The sequence below is a fragment of the Rhamphochromis longiceps genome, linkage group LG17 (assembly GCF_057381845.1).
Source record: "Rhamphochromis longiceps isolate RC_006_pf linkage group LG17, R_longiceps_female_GT1.1, whole genome shotgun sequence".
NCBI classification, from domain to species: domain Eukaryota; kingdom Metazoa; phylum Chordata; class Actinopteri; order Cichliformes; family Cichlidae; genus Rhamphochromis; species Rhamphochromis longiceps.
This window is the reverse complement of record NC_140573.1, coordinates 16690394-16702893: the sequence shown is the minus strand read 5'-3', so window position 1 is coordinate 16702893 and position 12500 is coordinate 16690394. Positions and strand designations below refer to the sequence as shown.

General features: G+C 39.6%; 1 protein-coding gene across 8 annotated transcripts in view; it reads left to right on the top strand.

The window, feature by feature from the left end:
- Nucleotides 1-12500, top strand: part of mast2 (microtubule associated serine/threonine kinase 2) — a 153860-nt gene that overhangs the window by 122235 nt on the left and 19125 nt on the right. For all 8 annotated transcript variants that reach the window (XM_085387706.1, XM_085387708.1, XM_085387707.1 and 5 more), the window contains 9 exons: nucleotides 1977-2052; nucleotides 3734-3943; nucleotides 9118-9219; nucleotides 10930-11062; nucleotides 11176-11243; nucleotides 11491-11594; nucleotides 11686-11894; nucleotides 11976-12114; nucleotides 12366-12498. In XM_085387706.1, the coding sequence (XP_085243832.1) occupies nucleotides 1977-2052; nucleotides 3734-3943; nucleotides 9118-9219; nucleotides 10930-11062; nucleotides 11176-11243; nucleotides 11491-11594; nucleotides 11686-11894; nucleotides 11976-12114; nucleotides 12366-12498 (1174 nt within the window). The remainder of the gene's footprint in view (nucleotides 1-1976; nucleotides 2053-3733; nucleotides 3944-9117; nucleotides 9220-10929; nucleotides 11063-11175; nucleotides 11244-11490; nucleotides 11595-11685; nucleotides 11895-11975; nucleotides 12115-12365; nucleotides 12499-12500) is intronic.

The window sequence follows — 12500 nt, the reverse complement described above, 5'->3', positions numbered from 1 at the left end:
TTTTCTGCACTTCCTTTTTTAATGTTTTCTTAAGATTTCAATTCATTTTAAAAACAAGTAACTTGTTGGTTGGCCTTCAGGTCAAATAATTATTTTTTTTGTAAAATTAGATATTTTACTATATTTGAGTTTAGCAAAAATGTTTTACCCCCTTGATGTGATGACCCTTTATGAGGTTAAGTTGTAAGAGCAATAAAAAGTCACTTTAGGCCTCTTGAAAAACAGGAAATATACACTCAGTGCAATTAAATTTTATTTATATAACCTCAGATCTTAACAAGTCACCTCAAGGTGCTTTATATTGTAAGGTAAAGACCCTACAATAATAGAGACAAAACTCCAGCCAGGCTGGGGGTGATGGGAGGAAAACAGGACAAAAGACACCCTGTACATAGCTTAGCGCTTGCTAAATTGACCATAGATGTCGATGTACATTGATGGATGGATAAATGGATGAATGGATGGAAGTGGGCTGCGTTATAGAGATGCCTTCATTAATTTTCCTCCTTTTGCTCAGACCATTTACATACAAGAGGGAGCAGAATTTAAAATCCAGTGTGCTCAAGTACACTGGCATCACCCTTCTCGTAATAAACATGTATTCAAGTTGTTTCTGAGTAACACTAAAGGCAAGCTTAGACAATTTTAATAACAGTTGAATTTATGGCCGTGTTTCTTCATTGTATCTTCAAGAAGGATATTTAAAATCATTCCAGGAACAGTTAATAACAACCAAACTAATGGTTTAAAACAGATGAAGATATGTTGTGTGCCAGATTCCTAAAGTTCCTAAAATGCTCATCGTTTGGAAAGCAGTTTTCACTTTCATATATGATAGTAAATGAAACCGAAGGTTATCAAAGCCTTGTTCAGAATTAAATGTTTCTTCCGTGACTAAAACACATACACACACATACTGCCTTCTACCTGTCATCATCTCATATTGTGAAAGTGAGACATGGAAAGGTCAAGGGTATTGCTGCTGTTGCTGTTTTGTGTTATTGTAGAGAGAGGTCAGGTGTGGGGGTTGGTTCATGATAGAATAAGAAAAGGGATGAGTCCCTGGAGAAGCACAATACAGAGAAAATGAAGTCCACTGTTGGTGCTAGTATGAACTAAAGGAGACATCACTGTCAGTCTGTCAGGGCATGAAAACCCCCCGAGGACTAATGGAGACTCGCTGCACGGAGCTGGACGAGTAGTGAAGATGCCTGGCTTTTTACTGACGCACACATGCTGTCCGTTGGTCTGCCAGCCTCCAGAGGGGTTACCTTTGCGCTGCTCAGTGTGTGCAACCATGTGAGTCTAGAGGATGTCATGGTATTCGGTTGACACCGCTGAAGATGCACGTATGATGAAGACCCCCAGGTCCTGTTATTGTGTGTGAGCACCATCTCTTTTCTCTTCCCCTCTGCTCTGAGCTGACCGAGCCTGTCTGTCACTTCGGTTTCTGACAGGGCGGATCTTTTTTTTCAGAATACAAACGAGCACCAGAACTTTTCTAAATGTTCATCTGTGGAGAAAAAAAAATCTGTCTTTGCTTTATCCTAGTTTGTGCTTTTTATGTACGTTACAGAGAATCTTTAAAGAAATTCTATTCATTTTTACATCTGGAGATTTAAAGTTTGGGTCTACTACTTTATACATTAGAGGACCATGACTATCATTAATTCTGACATAGTGAACAGGTAGACTTATGTACTGAATTATTTATGGATGCTCACATGATCCCTTCTCACAAGTATTTGGCTTCAAATGCTAGTGTTTGTGCATCACATACTCATGTTTTTGGTTCCACAGTATACACAGAACAATTTCCTGATGAGCTACATCAAGAGTAACGTGTGACTGTCCTGGAAAGCATATGTTAAACAGCTTTTTGAAAATAATTGTTGCCTGTCAGCACATTTAACTAAAGGCATGCTAAGACTTTAATGGCTTACAGTTGGTGATTATCTCCATTTGCTTTGTTTCAGCCCTGGGCGCTCTCCTGTGTCCTTTGACCATGAGATTATGATGATGAACCATGTGTACAAGGAGAGATTCCCAAAGGTTTGTATTACTGACACACAGTTCCTAAAGAAACTAAAGGAAGTGCTAAAAAAAAGGGATGAACAAAAGAACAACAATGCAAGAACCTCAGTTTAAGTCTTTGCTTTCAAAGTTGGTCTAGAATCCAAACAACAAGCAATTAAAAATGTTTAGAGTTCACTACTGTTTGGACAACTGCAAGAATTTGGGGATTTCATCATCTTTAGTACACAGTGTATTTAAAAAAAAGAAGAAGAATCTACAGATGTTTCTGTGAGCAAGGGAGCACGCTGAGAAGTAGTGCTGAACTGCAGCGTTACATCAAAAACATACCTGATTCTGTAATAAGTGCATGGGCTCAGACACCTTCTGCTTAAGTTAGTCAATGAACACATTTCATCTCTATAGCCACTAATACAGTTTTAAGCAGTCCTATAAAAACAACAATGGTATTTTGATATTAGTTGTGTTTTTTAGGTTTTCATCATTGACACAGTTTTTGTCATATTGCCTCTGCACACCACCCCGGTGGATTTTAAATCGGTCTTTCAAGATGTTTCTAAAGCGTAGACGTTCAGCTTTAATTCATGACGTGTTGCTAATATATTGAGTTAACTGTTAAAGAATGTAAATTGCATTATACGTAGTTCAATATTTTAAGATTGTTTTTAAGAAGTGGATAAAAAAAAACAAACTGCTGTCTAGAACCCACGGACATCACATATGCTGCATTTCCTCCATCGAGATGCTCTGCTAGGCCTTTACTCAGCCAGCTTTAGTTGCTGCATGTTTGTGAATCTCTGTGCAGTCAGTTTAACAACTGAAAATCATGCTCTATTAGGCTAATATCAGGTCATTGACTTGGTCAAATATCTCATTTCTTTGTCTAGAGAGACTTGGATTGCTATGTGTTTGTTCATTATCCAGCACCATCAATTTTGCAGCATTTGCCTGAATTTGAGTGGAGAACATAACTTAAAAAAAACAAAATAGATGCACCACAGTAGTTAAATAAATTGGTGCTAAGAACATATTCAAAATGAGCATATATTTTCAAGCCCTAATGCAGCACTGCTTTAAAAAAGATGTTGTTCATTACTGTGCAGTAAGGCTGCACATCCACAAGTGCAAATTAAGACTCCAGCATGCAGAGATATGCACATGCGTAAAAAAAAATCCAGAAATGCTGTCCAATGATCTGGCTGATGAAGTCTAAGAGATCGATGCGTTTGCTTTGTTTCTATTTTCTATTTAATACAGGATTTATACACAACTGAAATATTATTGCAAGTTGTTTTTATTCAATGAAGCAGCTGCAGTAAGTGCTGTATGAGCAGCATTTTGAAATAAAATACTCTAATTTCTTATTAATATGTGACATCAGCGTTCGTCTCTGTTCCATATTTCTCTTTTTTCTTACAGCGACCTGTCCCTTTAAGTATTTGTTCAATTACTGTGACATAGATGATGTATTATGCTAAAGACTAGAAGTTTAGTGTTTCATTGAGTACATTATTTCAGGCCTGTATCAAACATCATTTTTGAATAATTAATTTTTCAATTAGAAGGGATTTTCCCTTCCATATGAGATTATCTTATAGCCGTGCCGTTTACTGTCTCTCCATGTGTCTCACATGAGCGTTCCTATGTGTGACTCATCCTTCTCCCCACCCTGTAATTGCCTTCCGCCTCCTCCCCTCAGGCAACAGCTCAAATGGAGGAGCGTCTGGCCGAGCTGCTTGCCTCCTCGGCCCCAGAGAAGATTTGCCCATTGGCCGACGGGGTCTTGAGCTTCATTCATCATCAGCTTATAGAGTTGTCCAGAGACTGCCTGGAGAAAAGCAGAGAGGACCTCATCACTTCCCGCTACTTCTACGAACTCCAGGAGAATCTGGAGAAGCTGCTGCAAGATGTAAGTTGATTCACAAGTTTATTCACAGTCCCGCAATAAGCCACTTTTGCTTCCAATTCTTAATCATTCCTTTGAATAAAGCGTGTAAGAGCAATCTAAATATAAGAACTTCATTTGCTTCCAATTGTGTTCCTCATGCACTTCTAAAGAACAAACAAACAGACACACAACAATCAGCTCGGACACTTTTGACCAGGTGTAGACTGCAGTGTTGATTCTAGAGACCTCTAAATGTTTTAATTATTTAATTCTTTTCATTATTTTCTTCTCTTTAAAAATACACAAATAAAGACACAACATGTATAGTACCATCCCAGCCATGCTTGGTTTACTGTGCAACAACTTACAGTGTGACACACACCTTTGTTCACTCATTGCGAGTATGGTTACATGTCTTATGAATGCACAGAGGCTGCCGTTCCTTACAGACCTAAGACTTCCTGGGCTCTCACACATTCCTTCATAAACAGTTTGTATATTTCTGTCAATCAATTTAAATTTACTCACTTGGTGTGACAAAATTACCTCGTGTCCGTTTACACACGAATATCAACATGACAGAGCACAGAAATGTACTTACACATGTGTGAGCGGTGGTGACATCTCTATTAGCTCAGTTTTCGGGGGCCTGAGGGTGTGATATTGTGGCTCCCACAGGCCTCTTATTGACCTTCTGTTCTACTGGGACACATAAACACAAGATGTCTCAATCATAGACACACACATATATGCAGGCAAGCACACACACGCTCTCCGATTTTAATTTCACACTTCAGTGGTCACTGGGGACTGATGGATGACTCTCCCAGACGCAAGGAGGTGCAGTGGAAAGGTTTTGGGATGGCTGAGGATTGGAGGGGATTCCTCTGCTTTCGATTGGCCAGCAGGTTCACAGAGGAAAGGGGAGGTGGATGTACATGCATGAAGCCTGTTCAAAGTCTTTTGGAGGGTGCGAGGAACTCGGGTTGTGCACATCTGGAGAAGCGCTCCCAGCTCAGATGGCAGTGCAGCAATGCGGGCTGAATGATGACATCACCAATTAGGCGACATTAGACTGTTTTTTTTTTCTTCTGTTTTTTGTAATATAGCCAAGTGCAGCAGCAGGTGAAGCAGACCTCCAGCTCAGAAAATGAATTTGTGAGCAGGTGGATGCAGGTGTGAAGGCAACCTCAGCACTTTCATTTATGGGAATTCCACGTAATTTTTGTGGGTGTTTGTCCGAGACATGTATCGCACCTCGTGGCAGAGGAGGCTGGAAGAAGAGGAGGTGGAGGAGGTGATAAGGAGGAGCGAGTGGAAGGTGTTCATGGACTGCTGGGAGGAGGAAGGGACAGATGCCGACTTTACAGTTGAGTCAATTTCGGTTTGATTCAGTGTAGCTTTATTGAGACGTTGAGACTCGGTTACATTGTTGTTGAGGATCAGACTCGAAGGTAAACTGAATGTTGCTGATCTGATGTCATACCTCAGGAGTTGCCTGCACTACTTTCTCTGGCTTTAGTAGCTTGTAACTGTAAATTGTTCTACAAACAAAACCTTTGAAAGGTTCATAAAAGACAAGTGAGCCTACGTCTTATTCTTACCCCTTATCTGCAAGTTGAGTCTAGCTAGTTTTTTGTGGCATTAAGTGCGACTTTGTGAGCAATTTCTTCCCAAATGCTGCTGTTGTTGGCTCAAAAGTCAGCTCAGAAAGGTGATGCATTATCTGGTATTTACTATTTTAACAGGAGAGATCTCAACAGAGAGTTAATCTAGTTTTTCATTCAATATATTTGTAAATATAATTACATCAAAATTGATCATTTTGCCTGATGTAGTGAATGTCATTCATCTTGTCCATCTTAACTGCTTATCCAACTGGAATCAATGCCATCTTTATTGGGCGAAGTGTACGCCTTGGACAGGTGACCTGACCATCACAGATCCAGTGAGTCAAAAACCAAAAGGAACACCTTAAATGAAGGCTTTTTATCCCCAGATAACTTGATCACTAAAATAAATCAGCCGTTCTTTTTCTTCCATGGCCCTCCATCTCAACCTATCCCTCCTCTGTCACACCAACCCTCAGCATATACTCCTTCACTAAATCCATGAATCTTCTCTGTGGTTCCTCTTTTCCTTCTGCCTGGTGACTCCATCTTCAACATCCTTTGTCCGGTATAGCTACTATCCCATCAATGCAAATATTAAAACAATCTCAACCCTGCCTGTCTAACTTTGTTTCCCTTAAAAATCAGAGAAACACCGTAGAAAAGTCTAAAAACACAAACTGCGTGAAGCTTGATGGTTTCACTTTCCTCTGTAGTGAGATTTCTGTGTGCCACTCAGTGAGCGTGAGTGAAGTGGAATTTAATCAGCTGAAACTGGAAAATGACAAAACTCAACAGAAACTTGCCATTTGATAAACTGACCCTGTAATTTTACAGGAATAACGGTAACAAAAATAATAGTTTGTATGTTCTCTCAGTGGCTTTTTACTATGCTTCACTGCACTTTACATGAGCCAGTTACAGAGTAACTTTGAGAAATGAGCCTTTCTCATTTTTGAGAAGCTGGTTTGGTAAACCCATTTCCCCTTGTTTTTCATTTTTACCAGCCTACACCTTTTGGTTTCTGCAATTATCAGTCCTTTTCCTTTATCATCATTCCTTATCCCCTTCTTTGGTGTCCTTTCTTTCCTTTCCTTGTGTCATGACCTCATTACAAAATTCACAGGAGGCTGACTAAACTCTCCTCCTCCTGTCCTTCTCTTGTCTTTTTTCTGTCCTCCACCTTCACCCCTCTTCTTTGGCTCATACTCACTTCCTCTCGGTCATCTATCCCTGTCACGAGGCCTTAGTGACCTGTCTGGCGGTCACCATGGCAACCTCCATCCAGGACATCCTCTGCTGGAACCCCTGGGAGACCCTGTTAGACTCCTGGAGGTCACCTGAGGGCAGAGGGTTGTAGAAAGCTATCTCAGCTCCAGTGATCTGTCACTAAGTGTCCATCCTTCACTCTGAACCTTCAACAGATTTGCCACAAGCCATACACAGCTGCAAACACCTGCTTTTAATAGTCTTTTAGCTGAATTCAGGTACAACTGTGACCTGCTTGGAGGAAATGATGCATGCTCTCTGTTAAGCATGAGAAAAAGATATTTTCTTCCATATGTTATGGTGTTAAAAAAATTAAATTGAATTGAACTGAACCAAATTAACACCAGAAATTCACATTCACTTTTTCATGAGTGCTTGTGGTGGTACTTTTCAAATGAATAAAAGCAAAGAAAATGGAATTTGAAGTGAAGGAAAAGCAGCTCACAGGGATCTGTGACTTTGTTCCACTGTACTGAGTGTTGCTGTGTGATGACATCATTTCTGTACACTATGTATTGTGATATTGTTGTATTAGGTTATCTGTGATCCCCACGTCTCTCTGTTAGACTTAATGAATTTACCTCTGATCTTAAAAATAACTTGCATTTTTTTAAAATAAAAAAAGACATAAATATAATTTATTTATATTATATTTGCAGAAATGCAGCTAAGGTTGTGAACATTTTACAATAAGATACTGCCAAATTATATGTACTTACATGTACTTCCCTTTAAACAAAATTGAAGCTTAGTTGAACAAAAACAGTTATTGTACCATTTGTTAAAATAAATAAATGAACCTAAAAAGTCCGTAAACATTTGGTGAGACCACTTTCACTGCCAGCAGTTTCCAGCATTTCCTGGATTTCACTCTTAAATTAGGATTAAATTAGTTTAATTAAGTCTTACTAAGTATATTTACTCACTGGTAATCTGAATTATAGCATGTTTTACAGTATTCATTTCACACCAGCCTTGATGATTCACAAGAAATTGAATTTGTTAATGAAAATTAGTTGATCTTTTTCAATATAAGTGAAATGCTCATCTAATTTCTTCTCTGACGAGACGAGCAGCGCTCCGCTGATGAAGACAAAGGATGTTGAAGATGACGTTTTTGGCACCAGTTGTAATAACTGTGTGTATCGCTTAGCATGGTTAATCGCTATGCGTTTACCAAACATAAAAGTCCAATCCACGTCATTCTAGCATAATAGAATAAATTTGTAATACACTAAAATCTATAAATTAGATCACACTGTGCATGTGGATTCAAGATGTTAAAGGACTTGTATGTATGCTGTGTACCCACCAGGGAGTCACTTCATGTTGACCACACAGTGTTAAAATATGCCGGCTGTCTCTTTCTCACATAGTCTCTGGATAATTAGTCTCTATGTAGGGGGAGCCTATCCCTCAGCTGTGCGTTACCACCGATCGCTGGTCCTTAAAGTAACCACACACATACACGCACATACATAATATTCCATCTCCTTTATACTTAGATACATATAGTTGAATACCAATACAGTAGATATTCACTCCCTCCCTCCAGGTTTCATTACAGTTATAAATAATTCAAGAGATAATTCAAGGGTGGTGGTGGGGTTATAGGGGCCCCCGGGCCCTCTGCATCTGTCAGACAAACAACAACCTGTCAGCCACGCTTTGTTTATGAGCAGCCGCCTCCCCTGTGTTACCCCGCCTGACACATACATACATTATAAAAACATACATACATGCCACATTCATAAATGTGCACATATGAAACCACATGTACACAGTTTCTCTTTAATTATTTTATTTTGTTACAGTGGCAGGTTCGTCACCACACACACACAGATGCACTTTCTTTCCACCCCATTTCTTTCCAGGGGTCAGTGTTTGCTCCAGCTGCATCTCCAGTCAGTTACAACGGATTGCTGAGTAAATTGCTCTGTCTCCATGCTGGCAGACATTTCATGGTGGATACGAAGGAGTGAGGCAGAGGTCATTTCTGATTTAGATTACCTCTCAGGTGTCAATGAAAGAAGGACTCCACCATCTGTTCATCCTCATGGCTGTTCTGCTTTGTTTATGAAGGACAAATCCAGCACAAGAGACGTTTTCTATTCAGTGCAAGGTCATCAAAGTTCACACAGATGAATTATTGTCCTGTCCTGACAGATACGAGTTGTTTGTTTGTTAGCTGTTTTTTTTTTGTTGTTATTGTTTTTTTCTTGCCTATTTGAATTTAATATCGCAGAGAATATTTGTAATAATTGTTCTTTGTACACTTTTTGCTTTAACCCTGAGTCCTCTTGTGTTCTCTTTAAGGCTCATGAGCGTTCTGAAAGCATAGAGGTTACCTTTGTCACACAACTTGTCAAGAAGCTGATGATCATAATCGCCCGGCCCGCACGTCTGCTCGAGTGTCTGGTAAGAAAGACCTTCACAGACCTTCCAGATGTTTTTTAATTAATTTTTTATTTAAATATGAAGCTTATTCACCTTTTTCACCAAACCTTACCTTGCTTGCTTATCCTCAACAGCTACTGAGTCCTTTTTGCATTTCAGTTACTAGTATTAACTGGAATTGTTTTTTTTCATACTGTTCAGATTCGCTCCATAAACGCTTGAAAAATGCAATTTAGAGCTTTCTGCTCCTTGGTGGAAATTTAAGCCAATAAATAAATTTATGGGTATTTCAAAACAGTCTAATGTACACACATGCTCACACATTAACACCTCTCAGCAACATTATGTTTAGACAACAGCAGAGCTTCTTTTCTTTCTCTGTCTGTCACCTATTCAAACTTCTCATGATTTTGGGATGAGATTAAGGATGGGAGTTGGTACAAATTTAGTGATTCCATTATTGATATCACTTATTGATTGTCATTAGGTTCTCATTGGCTCTGTTTTGAGAGTCACCACCATTACATACAAACTAAAAAAAATACATACATAGGTGTGTAAGCAGCATAATGTTGTTGTTTCTGTCCTGGAAGCAGTTTTCCACTTAACCATTTATCTCGTCCTTTTGTACGATAAAAAAAAGTCCGTATCCACACTCTAAACTGTGTCATTATTTTCCTCCTCTGACACGTGAACTGAAATCAGCGGATTGTAGTGCGAGTGCAAAAACCGATAAGTGGGATCGATAGGCAGACAGACTAACAATTCCAAGGAATTGGACTACTGGGAACTAGTTCTCTACCAGAACCGGTTCTCAATTTGTATCCCTGGATGAGATGGTTTGCATTTTCAGCCTAATAGATGGAACCAGCAATTGGTGAGCCCAGGAGTTTGACATTAGGGAAAAGAATGGGAAAAGGGGAAAGAAAGAAAGATGTGGAGTGCAGAAGACAGGGATAATTAGAGGGGCAGTAGAGGATGAGGAAGAGGTTTCCCAAGTCCTCACATCAGTAGTTTTGACTAATTGCATACAGCTGAAGCTGTGACACTGAACAGGATGGGTTTTTACAAATGAAAGCACAGAGAGACAAGAGGGGGCAGGAAGTGTTTATGTGTGTCCACAAGAAGGGAATAATCAGGCAGTCTGTCTTAGTCAGAGGACACAGAAGTTTCTGCCCAGCAAAACATCCTGTACGTCTGCAGCACCGTCCAAGTCTTCGCTCTGTGATTGCTTTAGAATCACACAGAAGGTTTAGATTGTGTTTTTTTTCTGTGCAGCGCTGTTGTTGGGGCAACTCACTTTAAATCAGAGTTGAATATCTTGATCTAATAAGATAACCAGATGAATTTCTGTTTCTCTCCATGTCGAGACTCAAACAGGACGGGAGCATTTTGTGCTAAATTATGATATTTCGTTACTGGAGAATTATCACAGATACAGAACTACACAAAGAATCTTCATATTATATGTTACTGTTTATTGTTATTATTGCAAGGCAAAATACTGAACAGCTAATAAAAGTCTGGACAGGTCGAGGCTTTCAACCGTTTAAATTCACATGTGTCATGGCTTTCATAACAACTTACACAGCTGAGATTGTAGGAACCATTTTGGCACCAAAAGAAATAGATTCTCATTCTGTTATTACTTGATTTTGAACCTTAAGCTTTGATTTGTCTCTTTATGCCACTCCTGCTTCATGACCTCCTTCCACTCTCCCTCCTTTGCAGGAGTTTGATCCTGAGGAGTTCTACCACTTGTTGGAAGCAGCTGAAGGCCATGCAAAAGAAGGCCAGGGCATTAAGTCTGACATTCCCCGATACATCATCAGCCAGCTGGGCCTCACCAGGGACCCTCTGGAGGGTAACATCAGCAAACATCAAATATTTCTTATTTAACTGGTTAACTACTGTCTTTTTCTTTGCCCCCCTCGGTTCCTCTTTCTCCTGGTCATTGATCCTTGTGTCTCGTTGTAGAAATGACTCAGCTCAGCAGCTATGATAGTGGAAACCCAGAAACCCCAGAGACAGATGATTCAGTTGACGTGAGTATACAATGAAGGAGTGTTAAATAGGAATCTGTGAAAGTAGACCAAAAATGTAAGCAGTTTAATTGACTTTCATTTTAATCATCTAATCAATTTGAAATCACTTTTCAAGCAACTTGTAGATTCAGAAACATACAAAAGGGTGAATTTTACTAATCATTTATGAAAATACAGTAAAGATTTTTTTTCATGGTTCTTCTCTTTGGGTTGAAAACCTTTCATGTTTTTTGCTTTTGTGTTTCAGACTCGAGTAGCCACAGTCCCAGCAGGATCACCACAGACTAAAGCCAAAACCCCTCGAGAGGAGGACTTTGAAAATATCAAGCTCATCAGTAATGGAGCCTATGGGTACAACAGCATTCAACCCATCTCTCTGTCTGTATTTTTAATATATGTTAAGTTCTTTGTAAAACCTGAATACCTTTCTTGTCCTGTGTAGGGCTGTGTTTCTCGTACGTCACAAGGAGACCAGGCAACGATTTGCTATGAAGAAGATCAACAAGCAGAACTTGATCCTGAGGAACCAGATCCAGCAGGCCTTTGTAGAGCGAGACATACTAACATTTGCTGAGAACCCTTTTGTTGTCTCAATGTTCTGTTCTTTCGAGACCAGGAGACACTTGTGCATGGTGATGGAGTATGTGGAGGGTAAGATAATTACTAGTTGTCATTAGTGGTGGTAGTAGTATTATGTTGTCTAATATTGCAACTCTCATGTGTCATCTATAGGTGGCGACTGTGCCACACTCCTGAAGAATATCGGAGCCTTGCCTGTGGATATGGCTCGTATGTACTTTGCTGAAACTGTCCTCGCCTTAGAATATCTTCACAATTATGGCATCGTGCACAGAGACCTCAAGCCTGACAAGTAAGACTCAGATAACTAAAATAGGGATATCCACATCACACTGCACCATGACGAGTGTTTGGAGCAGTCTGAAGCCTTGTTCACAGTGTTTTTTCGCAGAAATTACTTTAACATAAGTTGCTCATATGTGTTTTCTTTTTTATGATTTTGTTGATTATTGTTATTACTAAGGTTAGAAACTAATAGAAATAGTGCACTGTTTTTCCAACATTTGCTGTCTGGACAGAAACTTTCAATTTTCTCTCGTGCAGTCTTCTCATCACATCTATGGGACACATCAAGCTGACGGACTTTGGCCTCTCTAAAATCGGTTTGATGAGTTTGACCACAAATCTGTATGAAGGACACATAGAGAAAGACACCCGGGAGTTTCTGGACAAACAGGT